The sequence below is a fragment of the Phaethon aethereus genome (genome assembly GCF_964289735.1).
Source record: "Phaethon aethereus genome assembly, chromosome: 21".
Classification (NCBI taxonomy): domain Eukaryota; kingdom Metazoa; phylum Chordata; class Aves; order Phaethontiformes; family Phaethontidae; genus Phaethon; species Phaethon aethereus.
In genome coordinates this window covers 4,001,714-4,016,976 of record NC_138597.1, presented here as the reverse complement: position 1 = coordinate 4,016,976, position 15,263 = coordinate 4,001,714, and the positions used below count along the sequence as shown (strand labels likewise).

Below are 15,263 nucleotides of genomic sequence, written 5' to 3'. Positions count from 1 at the left end.
GGCCACAGTTGTAAAGGATAATAAAAAATGTTTTTACAAATATATTAACAACAAAAAGAGAGGCAAGGAGAACCTCCATCTCCTACTGGATATGGCGGGGAACATTGTCTCCAAGGACGAGGACAAGGTTGAGGTACTTAATGCCTTCTTTGCCTCAGTCTTTAATAGCCAGTCCAGGTATCCACAGGGTATTCAGCCCCCTGAGCTGGAAGATGGGGATGGAGAGCACAATGTACTCCTCATAATCCAGGAGGAAGCAGTCAAGGACATGCTAAACCACCTGGACACCCACAAGTCTATGGGGCCTGATGAGATCCACCCGAGAGTACTGAGAGAGCTGGCGGAGGAGCTTGCCAAGCCACTCTCCATCATTTATCAGCAGTCCTGGTTAACAGGGGAGGTCCCAGAAGACTGGAGGCTTGCCAATGTGACGCCCGTCTACAAGAAAGGCCGGAAGGAGGATCCCGGGAACTACAGGCCTGTCAACCTGACCTCCGTACCGGGGAAGATTATGGAGCGGTTCGTCTTGAGAGTGCTCACAGGGCACCTGCAGGACAACCAAAGGATCAGGCCCAGCCAGCATGGGTTCATGAAAGGCAGGTCCTGCTTGACCAACCTGATCTCCTTCTATGACCAGGTGACCTGCCTAGTGGATGAGGGAAAGACTGTGGGCGTTGTCTACCTGGACTTTAGTAAAGCCTTTGACAGCGTCTCCCACAGCATTCTCCTGGAGAAACTGGCGGCTCGTGGCTTAGACAGGTTTACTCTTCGCTGGGTGAGGAACTGGCTGGGTGGCCGAGCCCAGAGAGTTGTGGTGAACGGCGTTAAATCCAGCTGGCAGCCGGTCACAAGCGGTGTTCCCCAGGGCTCGGTTCTGGGGCCGGTCTTGTTCAATATCTTTATTGATGATCTGGATGAGGGAATCGAGTGCTCCCTCAGTAAGTTTGCGGATGACACCAAGTTGGGTGGGGGTGTTGATCTGCTGGAAGGTAGGAGGGCTCTACAGAGGGATCTGGACAGGCTGGATCGATGGGCAGAGGCCAACTGTATGAGGTTTAATAAGGCCAAGTGCAGGGTCCTGCACTTTGGCCACAACAACCCCATGCAACGCTACAGGCTTGGGGAGGAGTGGCTGGAGAGCTGCCCGGCGGAAAGGGACCTGGGGGTGCTGGTTGACAGCCGGCTGAATATGAGCCGGCAGTGTGCCCAGGTGGCCAAGAAGGCCAACAGTGTCCTGACCTGTATCAGGAATAGTGTGGCCAGCAGGAGTAGGGAAGTGATTGTGCCCCTGTACTCGGCACTGGTGAGGCCACACCTTGAATCCTGTGTTCAGTTTTGGGCCCCTCACTACAAGAAGGATGTTGAGGTGCTGGAGCGTGTCCAGAGAAGGGCAACGAAGATGGTGAGGGGTCTGGAGCACAAGTCTTATGAGGAGCGGCTGAGGGAACTGGGGTTGTTTAGTCTGAAGAAGAGGAGGCTGAGAGGAGACCTTACTGCTCTCTACAACTACCTGAAAGGGGGTTGTGGCGACGAGGGTGTTGGTCTCTTCTCCCCAGTAACTAGTGATAGGACAAGAGGAAATGGCCTGAAGTTGCGCCAGGGGAGGTTTAGATTGGATATTAGGAAAAATTTCTTCACTGAGAGGGTGGTCAGGCATTGGCACAGGCTGCCCAGGGAGGTGGTGGAGTCGCCATCTCTGGAAGTGTTCAAAAAACATGTGGATGTGGCGCTTCAGGACATGGTTTAGGGGACATGGTGGCGCTGGATTAATGGTTGGACTTGATGATCTTGAAGGTCCTTTCCAACCTAGTGATTCTGTGATATGAACTAGCTGGCTATTTCTTTAATACTGCAATGTGTGAAGAAGGTTGAGTCCTTGACTGTTATTCTCTGCAGCCAGCTCAGTGTTTGCAGTCTAACAATATCCTCTAATGGAAAAAGAGGAAAAGCTTCTAAAGCAGAAATGCATCCAAAAATCAGGGAAGCTCTTTGTACAATTCCGAAATGAGTCAGGAGTTTTATAACAACCCTTCTCAACCTAGTTTTAAAGCCCGTTTGAGGTTTGTCACTGTTTAAACCGAAATGTGGAGATGCTATAAAACTAAATGGTTGCAAAGATATTTTTGTTATTGCCCTTTTTCTTCTCCTTGCATGTGTTGCTTTTAGAGGCTGGCATGACTGAACTGATATTCTGCCAGAAACTGCAGCTCCAATTGCTATGCTGCTTGTGCAAGCACTGTCTGGTTCTTGTCTGTCTGAAGGGAGAGGCACAACAACATTGTCTATCAGAGCAGGATGAGTCTGTATTTCAAATGTTAAAGGATGCTCCAGAGAAGTCGAATTGTGGAAGGGGCAGTAACAACCAAATACATGGTGCTTGCTGTAATGGCCAAGTACCTCAGCAGAGCAGTGATGTTTCTGAAGTTTGTATTGATCCAGAGATGACAGACTTAGTTTTGAGGTAAACAGAAGCATTTCCAGTGGCAGCAAGCACCTTAGCACCAAAGCATCTATTTCTTTTTCTTCTTCCCCCAAAATTGAGAGCTGGGAAGTTAGGCAAAGTTTGTTCCCCAACACCCAAATAAATGTCATCCAACAGGCATTTTAAAATTATTGAAAAGCAGCTATAAAACGTGCAAGAACTGCATGTACTGCTTTCAGGACTATAAACAGCTGTATGCAGACATTACACTTCCTGTCACCTTCAGTTTCTCCACCCCAGTGGAATGCTCCTGAGCTTTTCCAGACAGGAATGCAGATGGGAGACTAAAACCTTTGTCACAGTTTCCCAAACAGCTAAAAAATATGCAGCAGCAACAGCCTTTCATAAGGAGACAGATAAAGCAGTCACAGTGAAGAACTCTGCACAGGGAGAAATTCCTCATCCAGGCAGTGTATCAAAATTTGGTATAATGAGAGCATTTTACCCTAATTATGCTTCCCCCCACCTTCTCTTGCAGGAATCACCTCTTTAAACAGTATTTCTGTATGTACTACTTCATCTGATGATGTTCACTTTCGCTGTAGGGATGCCTCCTGTAAGGAAGTAGTCTCAAAATATTTGGCTGATTTAAATCTTCAGAGGTGCCTTGGATTTTTGCTGTTTAGAGTAAGGCAGGCACAAACTTCTCTTTAAATACAGGAAAAGCAGCATTGCTAAAGATCTCTTAAGAGGGCAAGGCTAATCACAGAATCATAGAATTGTTTAGGTTGGAAAAGACCTTTAATATCAAGTCCAACCATTAACCTAACGCTGCCAAGTCCACCACAAAGCCATGTCCCTAAGTGCCACCAATCAATTGGAAATGTTCTTGTAAGAGGTCAAAAAGGAACAGGACAATCTTCTACAAGTATGAGAATTCTCTGTCCAGTTTTCTAGCACTATGAGAAAATTTACTACTTAAAATGCAGCCAGTCAGGTAAAAAGTTCAAACTAGCATTATCCAAACCAGTATTTCCAGGTGTGATCCAACACTGAGATAAGCAGCCTTGGAGATGTTACTAGTGTCTCCACTCTGTACATATCTATTTCAAGGCTTCAATCATCCTACTAAAGTGTCACATCAGTAGACACCTCAGGAACTTTAACAACAACAACAACAACCAACTAAAAAACCAAACCAAACCAAACAAACAAACAAGCCCCAAAACCCAGGACAAATGCAAAGGAGACAGAAAGCATGCAGCCATGTAAGCATATATGCTATTGGGACAGAAAGAGAAATGGAAAGATTTGCTGAGCCATTACAGACTCAAAAGGCAGCTGTTCATGCCAGCACATCAGCATCTCCATCCTCGATCTTTGCATAGATGTACCTGCAGTCTTTCCCACCAGATCTGGCGGATGATCTCACGGCGTTCTGGTACAAGTTTATACTGGATAACCTCTTCCAGCTCTGACAGCATCTGGCAGGACACCATAGCCTGAGGGAAACAATCACATTCCATCGCAATCACTACAGAACAAATCTATAATTAAGGAACAGTATTTTGGCATCAAAATCTTAAGTACATATGCTGCCTAACAGGTAGAGGACTGACTGCTGTATACTGGTATCTAGACGATCTGCTGATTTAAATTTTCTAAATGTCAATGCTTATTTCTTTTCAGGGGGGAAGCTCACTTAACTGTTTAATTTGTCCTAAAGCAGCTCTTACAAAGTTGTATTTCTTATCTGACAAGAGCCATTTAGCTTGTGGGCCTACGCAGGTCTTATATTTGATACAAGCGCTACTCAGAAGTTTTATGCAGCTTCTAGAGATAGTCTGAAGCAGCAATGAGGAGAACGAAGGCTGAGTTAGACACTTACCCCATAGGCTCGACTGTAGCTCTCTCCTGCCATGGCAGTCAGCTCAGCATCTAGCAGATCTCTGGCTTTGTCAATGCACTGAAATAGAACAAGGTATTGGGGCAAAGGTGGTATGTTTTATTGAGAGTCAACTGTTGGAACAGCTATTCATCTGTTCCATCTAACGAACAAAGCTGGCATTGTTCCCATTCTCCAACAAGAATGAGGAAAGGATGTTATCAATAGGAAGAACTGACAGGAAAAGAGTGTCCAGGGGCAGGTATAGGGGAAGTGAAGGGCGCTTCATTTATCACCTGGCACAGTCTGAAGTTTGTCTTTCTACCAAATCAAAGTTCGCAGTATTTCTAATCCTACTGTCATTGTAGAGATCCTCATTAATAACATTTATAGAGGAAGAGAGAAGTTCACGTTTTAGTGCAAGAGAGTCAGTTACAAAAAGCCTCAAGAAACGTCTCTTGATCGTATACAATGATTGAAAATAGCTTTCACTATTTTACGTAACCCAACAGGTTTTTATGAATTTTACAGATCAGCAAATTCCATTTCTCTTCTTCCAACTAAGACATGCTCTTCAAGCATGAAATGAATCCTGCTCTGGTTCCAGTCATTACATAATCTCTCATCTATAGTTTTTCCTGTTTAAAATGTTGAAGGTTCATCACAAACTCTACCCTTTGAATGCCTGGCTAATTTTACTGTGCACATCATGCAAAAAATCTATGTATGGGTTTTGACAGAGTAGACCGAATTACTCCTTTATCTAAGTTGGCAAGCCAGCACAGAATTCTGAGAAATGATACTTGAGCTTCCTTGGAAAGTAAATAACATGCTTCACAACTACAGAGGGGAAAAAGTCGCTCTGCAAATCTCCTCTGTGACAAACAAGCATACCAATATGGCTCTGTTTAATAGACTCATTCCTTGCCTTGATTTCCCATCTCAATCGTAAGATTTAAGATTTATCACTGCTACCAGAAAAACTAGAGCAAAAGTTCTGGTACATGGTATATATGAGCACTTCACTGAAAAACTGCAACAGACAGACGTGCACAGAACACCCATGAAGAATCTTATGTGTGTCTTCTGCCATGAATGCCTTTTATGAAGCAGTGCCTTGTAGAATGGAACCTCTGCTGAGATAATCCTTGTGCATTGTCTGTCTCGAGAACAGATATAAAAGTAAAGAAGCCTAAGATGACTAAGGCATTCTTACACTCTCCAGCACTAGACCACTACTATCTGTACATATATTCAATGCTGTGTTTCTGGAAATACAAGATAAACTCAATCACCAAGGTCTAATATATCAATGGAGAAAAGGTTATTGGGCAATTCATAGGTTATTGCCAACTGCTTTAAAACAGCATGTCTTTCCATGCAGCAATATAGCCTAGTTCATCTTAAACTAAGTTTTGGGAAGCCGACAAGGAAGATAATTACCTGCTGAGCCAGTGAGAAAAGGTCCTGATGAAGAGCCAGTACAGCCCTGTAGAAAGCACCATCATGGGTGTCCCTTGGGATCATGCAGGTATATTCTTCCATGCTATCCCACTGACCTGCAGAGATACAGATATCCTCAGTAATACAACAGCCTTCTCTGCAAGATAAGAACAGAACTATGCTACAGTGCTTAGACATTGGTGACTAGGCCTGAATGCTGTGTAGTATTTTTACATTTAAGTCAGCTCTCCAGCAGCTTGTCTTTGGCAGGGACAGTCTGTGTTATATACAGAAACTGTATCTGCACATACACAGAAGAATTATAGACATGCAAAAACACAGGCATTTTTCTTCTAGGCAAATTGCTATCCTCATGGTAAAGATTCTTGCATTCCTCATGATGAAAAAGTTGGAATACTGACATTTCCAGAACATTTGAATGAATTAGTGTCCTACAAAGCAAAAGATTAACTTTTCTCAGCAAGGCTGGCAAACAGCAAGTGATTTATAAGCTTCTCTAGTAAATATGTGGCTATCAGGATAACTGATATTTGGACCATTTATAGACTTATTCCACTAAAGACTGTTTACTCAGCAGACACAACCTATCAAAATGCTCAAAAGATATTGTTCCAGTTTGTAAATAAGAGTCTGCCACAAATCTGAGAAATCCCATTAATCTCATTTCAAGTCTGAGCTTTGTTCATATAAAACTAAGTAAAAGAGACCAGTTAAGCAACTGATTATCTGCTCAGACGAATAAGGCAGTCAGTCTCTTTGATACCTGAGACCACACACTGGGAGACCTTATAGTAAAGATAGGTTTCCAAAGGGCTTCAGTGTTGAATGATGCTTACTTCATATCCCAACATAAATAATTTTGTTCTTTGATTTTGCTGTTTCTTATATTTTGTAGTTCTGAAGTAAGTTAAAACTATCTGTGCTTCCATATTGTGGGTTGTCACATACTACGACACAAGGATACATTACCTAGACCCCAGGCAGCAGCAGCAGCCATCCTAGCCATCTTGGCTTGAGTTTCATCATTGACCTGTGTCCACTTTTCACAGCATTGCTGGTGGAGCTGCCCCCTAAAAAGGATCCGCAATTTCTGATCAGCGAAAAGCCTCTTCTAAGAATTCCACCTTGTTAAACAACCACCTTCCACAGATAAGATGACAGCCAGCCCCATTGTTCTTTTTATACAGAGTAGAGAATAGGATTCTTCTCCTCCGGCCAACTCAGACACACTAGTCTGATGACAAATACTCTATCAGCAGAAAATAATTTAAAGGCACACTATGCTTTGAAGACACAAATCCAGTGCATTTGTTCCTCAGCAGTTAGAAATGCCTACTTTATGAACTGAACCGTCAACTCCAGTCTACAAATACAGAAAAAACCCCCCACATTCCTGAGGAAAAAATAAAACCAAAACCACCACCAAAAAAGGGATGCTTAAAATTTTTTGCAAGTGTCTGTACAAGGAACATATGATCTGAATAGCTTGTGCATGGCTCCTGCTATCAACATTTTGAATAAACATAATCATCAAGTTTGAAGACAGAGGCTAGAGAAACAATGCTGCTCTAACCCAGTATGAAGACTTTTCATGGCAAGATCTCAGAAGGGATCTGAATCTTTCATCTCCAGTGGAGAGGAAGCATCAGGATTTTTTATATTATTTCTGTGAAATAAACTGTGAATACTCCATTAATCAAACCAATTACTGTGGGTGTTGCAGTTCCAGAATTTCTCAGGCTGGATACTCTGTAGCAGTGGAAGAGCTGCCAACTGTGAGGGAGGCCAACTTGCCTTCTCTACTGTCATCCTCTCCCCTCCCAAACATGAAGATGAGTTAGTCAAACAGAACCAATGGGCTGCCACAGTCAAGATAGTCATTCTGACAGCTTAATGGCCCAGGAGGGACGCCCCCCCCGCCCCCAACAAAAACCAAAAACCCCAAAACAGATGAAAACCCAAGCCAAACCTAGCAACAGCAGTAAATCAGGACCTCATGGATGCTAATAAAGGAGTATGGCTCTTACAGACATTAAGAAACAAATAGCTAAGAATATTTTGTCTGTACTTCCAAAATGTCACTGCATAGAGTACTGAAATAATGATGCTGCATAGTATCAGTTCTAGATTAACTGTCATATTCTGCCAGGCAGACTCCAGAAACACAAATAGTCAAGTTGAACACTACTGAAGAATATCAGCAGCCAGACCATGCAATCCTCAGTCTCAGTATGATGTCTCTATACTCAGTTGCAAGGTAGCAGACAGCACTTTGGAAAGGCACTTCTCAATTGTAAAAAATATCTGCATAGAGACAGAGTGCAGTTCCACAACAGCAAGCACACAGATCTTGGAGATTGTGATTGCTCTCATCACTACAGACTATCAACAGATGCACAATATCTAGCTCCAAGAAAAGAAAAGCATCCTTTTGTAATGTATTTATCACTGATATGTGAAGAAGCAGGAGGTTCAGAGAGGACACCTCACACAAATACATGTCCTGCAGGAGGGAAAAATGCTGTCACAATTAGGTTTCTCAAACAGCTCTGTTTCTCTACCAGTAAAATGACTTTAGTGAAGAGGAATCTCTACTGTGTGCCATCCCATGGGTTCACGTCAGGACCCATCAGGAAAGAGCTCTAGTGACATGAAAAGTTCAGTAGAAAGGCGGAACCTCGATCAAATCACATATGCCCCTGGGTACAAATGCATGCTACAGTGCACAGGATGCCTTCTCCAATTACCTTCTTTGAATTGAACTGAACAGGGAGGAAAACAGAAGCCCCTAGTTAACCAGAAAGCTGTAAGTCACTGCCAGCTTCCCCTCTCACAAAAACTGACTCTCATCAGTTACATACATTTAACACAGGGTTTGAAACATGAAGTGTCCAAAAAGACAATGCTTAACAAATGCTAAAAAAGAGTAATAATGAAAAACTCAGCCACCTACAAGATGGGCAAAAGGATTGTAAAATGGTAGTAATTTATTTGGCATCTTACACCACGGTGACTATTGGGAAGCAGACAATTTCACTAACAGTTGTGCAAAAGACCATGCATTCTGGATAGGCATAGGTCCAACCACGAATAAATCCAGAAATCTCTCATGTTTTAATGAGAATTTAAAAAGGAGGGCCACAACGAGCTCCTTTTATGATTGTTTTTGACAAGTGCTACCCAGTAAAAGTTTTTTTAACTTTCCTGAGAGGTCCCCTCTCTTAATTTCTTTCTCTGTTACAAATGGCATTGATCTGATCATAAGACTGCAGATTCTCTAAGAGAGACCTTAACTTATCAGATGATCCATCCAAAGAGGCTTAGAGATGTTACCACCAATTCTGACTTCAGTGAACAGAATGATAAATTGCTGGAAATACTCAAAATATTAAGTAAGCAGGAGTAAATAGAAATTCAGGAAAAAAAATTTCACCTGGATGACAGCATCCAGAGATGGGTTAGGCACCATTTTCCTCAGCCTTCAGGCATTCCCCTCTTACCATTCACCAAGTGCTTCCAAGCAACGCATCCGTCCTAGCATCAGCTCAGGATCATCTTTGTTTGTGTCCATCTTCTTGTCATAGGCCACCAGAGCATCTTCCCATTCATGAAGTTTTTCATACCAGGTAGCTTGAATTTCCTAAGGGAGGGAAAAAGAAGTCAGAATAAATAGCGGGATTAATATTCACCATTCTATATTAAACACTGCAGCTTTTTCTGAGAAATTCTGTGCCTATGGTCATCAGTTTGCCCTTTTTTTCATTCTAAATATCTTCATGGACTTCTACAATACAAAGAAAAGCCTTGAGCTAGTGCCAAAACAGGAATCCTGAGTATCGCTTAACCTGCACAGAAATGAATTCAGGTTTACCCCAGGGATCAATCCAACGTCATCTCCCTATTCAGTGCCACTGAAATACTAGCTCAGTAACTAGTGCTTTTCTTTTTGGAGAGGAACAGTGAGTGGAATAGGAAAAAGGGTAAATCTATAAAATATTCCACTTCCCATTGTTGCACATGCTTATATTTAAAAAAGTGTTCAGGAATGGAGTGACTAACCGTGGAAAAAAAAAAACCCAAACAAACCCAAACCCAAAGAGCACACTGTATCTGGCTACTGGCAGGACAATTTTTAATACAGCAGGTAGTATGATGATGGGGTCTAATCATAGCCCTTACAAGGAAAGGCTGTGGTTTGTAACAAAGACATTAAAAGTAAGCCAAGCAGTGATTCTTATCAGCTGCACAAACTTTTCTTTAGTCTTTGTTTCTAGATTTTGTTTCTAATTTTCAAGAAATAAAATGCCTTAATATTTTTTCCGTACTCATCTCTGCCAATGTTCTCCTGCTCAGTCCTTGGCAGCTCATGTCTTGACATAGGCTGCAGAATAGATTCTTTTCCCAGCCCTGTGGGCAGGGTCAGTATAAACCATGGCTCTGCATGCCAGGTCTTCCACTTAGGACATTGATATACCAGCCCTTTAACTTCTCAGCTCAGTCATAATATTTCAAGTTCCTGAAAGTAGAGCTCACAGCTCCTCTTAATTTCTTTTCACTGCCTATTCTGGCAAACTCTGTGTTTTGAACTACATTTACTGCTAGAACTACATTACTGCTAAAGAGTGAGGTCAGAATCAGGTAACACAGAGCTCTGCGCAACCCACCCAAGGAATCAGAAGAAGCTGCAAAGATGTTCTGAAGTCCGTATTTCTCCAGAAAGGACTTATTTTGTAGTCTACGTTAAATCCACACATAATCCTACACCAGAGAAATTCCATCATTTTATGCTTATACCTGTTCCCACTTTCTAGCGGCTCCTGTTGGAAGAGGCTAGTCTACTATGCTTCCAGGGCTGCCTTCCTTTTCCCAATCACCCTAAGGCACTGCAGGAATTATCACTACAAAATCGTCTTTTTAACAGAGTAGAATTTGTGTGACAGCATAGATGCTTTAGTTCCTGAACACAAGTTGGGAGGAAGGGAGGAACATAGAACAAATACAGAAAGGGGTTATTTTATTTCTGTGAGCAGTCAAAATTGTAATGGACTGGTTAAATTGCTGTTTTAAATACTATCTGTGAACTCTCTGACAGGTTCATGTGCCTCCTGGATGAGAGGCACAACTTACATTAAATCCTTACCTGGAAGGTGTTGATGCAGTTTCCCAGAAACCCTCAAGCATTTAAAGCTTAGAATAGGAACTTCCTCCCTCCCTTCCCAGCTTCTTCTAAATAAAATAACTTATTTTCTCAAATTGCTAATTGCCCACAGCTGCATTTAGTGTCAACAATAGCTGCTAAATTCTCTTCCAAATCAGGTTCTTGCAGCCTTCCCCAAATACCTTGCCTGTATAAAGTGTTTGCTAGTATACATCCCCATAGGCAACAAGGCACCTTCAGTATGCATAGTGCACTATTATAAGCAGGGATAGAACCTCAGTGTGATTGACTGAAAAAACACACCACCATCACCACACACACACACAAAAAACCCCCCTTACAAAAAACATGAAAACATAAGACATGAAGAAGAGACGTATCCAGCAGAACTCACCAGCTCCCCGAAGTGCTTCATAGCATATTCCAGTACCCCAGCAGCTGCTTCTGGCTGTTGCAGTTTATTGTTAATGCTGAAAAGGTAGGAAGAGAAAAAACATTTAATACAGTTGGCAATTATTAGGGACTGGTATGAGCTTCTGTTTGATAATACCAAGCTCTATCATTGAGAAATACCAATGGAATACCTTCCTTTTTGTTTAAAACTTCTAAATGCATGACATAAGACAACAATGACTACGTATTTGCAAAACAATAGGTGCATGCGTATCTCTGCACACATGCCCAAGACTTGTTACACAAAACAGTGAGTGTATATCAATTCTAAATAGCCATCTGCATAGGGAGAAGAAGAGTTGCAATAGTTTGAGAGTTGCACTTAAGAGTTTCACAGTAGTGATTTTTGCTCCCCCTTTCTCTTAAACAGACCACCAACTCCTTTAAAAATCAGAGTAGAAATTTTAATGATCCAGGAAACAATCTACATCATGAGAACAGTTGACAAATGTCACCAGGAACACACACAAAAAGCTTGCAACCCTACTTTCACATTCATATAATGCTTCTGCACTGGTGCTCTTCTATTGCTGGTTTTCAAGAACATGTCAGAAACCTCTGCCATCACAACCAGTCCTCATTCTGTACCAGCGAGGCACCTTGCTTTGCAAGGGCAGCTGAATTTTGTGAAGCACAAGCAAATAGGCTACTCATGAGCCTGGTTCCTCATGAGCCTGGTTCTCCAGTACAGCAACATGATGTACAGCTATTCTCTTAAATAATTTCTATTTCACATCGTTTTTCTGATCTTACTGTCAGAAATGGCTCTGCCTGCACATTGGTGCTTGTTGATCAGCGCTTTTACTAACCCCCAATTTATTGAGGAAAGAAACTTTTTACGAAGCTCCTGCTATTTTATAAAGCTCATTTACGAACTCTCTTTGGCTCATTGCTCTCCTCTTTCCCTAGTGGTGCTGGAGAACAAGGAGTGCAAGTTGTTCAAAGCAACATTACAACACCTGAGCATGCTACAACATACCCTACAGTCCAATATTAATACTAGTTAACTTTTGGAACAGAAATAGCATAACCTAACAAAACAAAACATATCAACCGAGAGCAATGCAAAGAGACTATCAGTGGCCTTTGAACATGCTGCTGTATAGGCAGCTTTCAGAAATGTCCCTTCTTGCCTGCTATCATCAGAATGATTGCATATTTTCCCCGCCATGAGAGGCCTGTTGATCAGTAAGAGACAAGGAAATCTATGGTATTAAAGGGAGTACTCTGAACAGACAAAATAGGGAAAATTTTCAAATGAGTGCTGTATTTCTTCTGCCTGTGGAAGTTTCCTTCCCTGATAGCTAAAGAACCAAGCTCCTAGACACACTCTGGATATCTGGGAAGGTCAAGTAAAATACTCTTGGAAATCGGACCGCAGAATGGCTTCAGCTCAAATCTGATTTAGTCAGGTTAAGAATGCACCATAATCACAGTTCAAGATGACAAGCACCCAGAAATGGAAGCACTTGAAATACATCCATGCCTTTTTTCAGCCAGATAGTCAAAGAACATACTACCTCCGTGCTTCCCAAGGGAAAGCTAGGCAGCAGTGCCTCATATAAGTGATAAATGGCTGTCACATTTCATATCCTGATGATTTAAAGAGCCATTGGCAGACACATCACTTCCAGCATGTCAGACAGTTAATTACTTCCAACTTATCTTTCTTGTCAACGCTTCCTGACAACATTGGCCGTTATCTTTTATTCTTCAACAATTAACACTGCTCTTTTGCTGATGCTCCCTGGTGCACTCAATTACTCTTTTTTTTGTTTTTTTTGTTTTGTACTTTCTTGGCTGTCCAAAGTAGAATTAAATGTTTCAAAGCTGTCTGTGACTAGGTTTAAGCAAAGGGAGGGGAAAGAAGGGAAGGGGAAGGAGAAAGAGTTTGATTTAAAAGAATACACAGCAGTAGATACAATACCATGTTTTCATTATTAATCATAAATTACTCTCTTGTAACAATTGACCTAGCCCACACAGTCAGTAAAGATAGGTAATTTTGTTGACTAGGATAAGCCACTGACTGGTAAATCTCCTGTCAATTATTTAATGTTTTGATGTAACATATTAAAATAGCATATACACAAAATGGAGGGGAGGGGCGAGCAACAACATTCACTGCTTTGTCAGAAATGGACCTTAAGACAGAGAAGTACAACTGTCGGGAAGAGTACAAAAATCCCTCCAAAGCAAGATTCATGCATCAAAGTGGGTTTTATTAATATGGCTGAACAGAGTAATAAAACCTCAGTAATCACTGCATCATTTTGCTATTCAGTTTTACAGGCTAAGGGAAACACAGTTTCTGATCCTGTGGTGTCTGGGATTTTTTTGTTCGTTTTGAAAGACCTCAGACTTCTGCTTTTTCTCAGCCTCTGGATTCAGTGTGCTCTGATTGTTGGAAATACATTGACAGTTCCCAGAAATCACTACTACCACAGCTGACTGGAATGTGTTTTCAACAGACTCACAACTCTCTGCCTACAAATTCTCTGAGAGGGGGCCTGCAGATTGTACTCCTCTTGGAAAAGCATTTCCACATGGAGTCCTGTTAACGCATTCAAAATACACATCTAGAAATCATGGCATTCTGTGCTTCCCAACCCTTTCACCTTCCTACCATTGAGGTGTTGCCTCTCTCCCTACAGATCTGATGAGGTCTGCACTCAGGCAGAATTTTCTTAAATTTTGTAACACACTTAAAGCACTACAGAGCTGTTTTCTAGTTACTATGTTGGAGACCAGACAGCATGAAAAACACTACAGAAAAGCATCCAGGCACATAGAAGAGGCCCCGAAGGGCTAATATTCCAGCCAGGCAGAGGTGCCAGGGGGTTTTAGTCACAGTGTTGCTACTGGAAATCAGGGCAGTTTACCAGATTAGAACCAGAGGGATAGATTTCTCCTTGTATCTGGAAAAAGATAACTACAGAATCTTTCTGGATTAAAGGAGAAGGTGGGAAAACATCTCTCAAGACAGAAACAATGCTGCTGGCTAACTCAGCAGACAGTAACTTAAGTCTTTGTTTACTGGGAGGTGTCCTTGCAGTTGTTCCTAATTCAGGACAATATGAAGTTTAATATTAAGGCGAAGATCAATTTTTCACCATATCCACTAAGGAGAGAACATATTAATCTGTTCATTTTTGTTTAGAAGCTAGAAAAAAGCCACCACTACCACCTACTTTACTTCAGGGCTTGGCAGCAGGCCATAGAAGACAACTACCGTATCTGCTTTCTTTAAAGTTTTTAGGTATAGATTTGGTATGTCATAGGTTACATACATCGTCTTTCAGGAAAGGCCTAAGTATTCAGCTATGCTGCCTGGTACAGACTGGCAGAGTCTTCCAGTATTCATGTTCAAGTAAAATATTTCAAAATCATATATTTTAAATGCCACATGAAACTATTTCAAGACAGAGCTGTCCTCATGTTTGCAGGTAGACTATTAAAATGGGAGTCCACAGAAATAACAAGATTGCCTCAGTCATATCAACAAGATTTTTATATACTTTGAACTAATGCAGTAATTTCACTGTTTAATACCCATTTGATTTCACATTTTATGCAATGAACAAAGTGATCAGCAGAAACAACGTAAGATCCTTAGACTTTCCTTCAAAACCAGAATCAATCAGTTGGAAAATTGATTTCCATCAATAAAGTTTTGTATGAGTTTGGCCCACCTGAACTTACTGCATAATTACATAATGCAGCACCATAGAATTAAAATTGATATCCATCACAGTAACAAAAGCATTAATTCCTATATTCCAAGTACACAATATTCAGCAGCTGTAAGGAGCAGCTGGATAAGGAAATGAGACTGGCACAGAAAGCTTTGTGAGAAGACAGTTAAATCCAAGATTATAGAT

General features: G+C 41.6%; 1 protein-coding gene across 1 annotated transcript in view; it reads right to left on the bottom strand.

Moving 5' to 3' along the window:
- MTOR (mechanistic target of rapamycin kinase) overlaps nucleotides 1-15,263 on the bottom strand; it is a gene marked incomplete at its 3' end in the record, with an annotated part of 62,221 nt that overhangs the window by 21,146 nt on the left and 25,812 nt on the right. The window contains exons 22-27 of the mRNA XM_082009229.1: nucleotides 11,324-11,399; nucleotides 9,272-9,411; nucleotides 6,736-6,841; nucleotides 5,751-5,861; nucleotides 4,311-4,388; nucleotides 3,817-3,924 (exon numbers count right to left, since the gene is read on the bottom strand). Of these exons, the coding sequence (XP_081865355.1) occupies nucleotides 3,817-3,924; nucleotides 4,311-4,388; nucleotides 5,751-5,861; nucleotides 6,736-6,841; nucleotides 9,272-9,411; nucleotides 11,324-11,399 (619 nt within the window). The remainder of the gene's footprint in view (nucleotides 1-3,816; nucleotides 3,925-4,310; nucleotides 4,389-5,750; nucleotides 5,862-6,735; nucleotides 6,842-9,271; nucleotides 9,412-11,323; nucleotides 11,400-15,263) is intronic.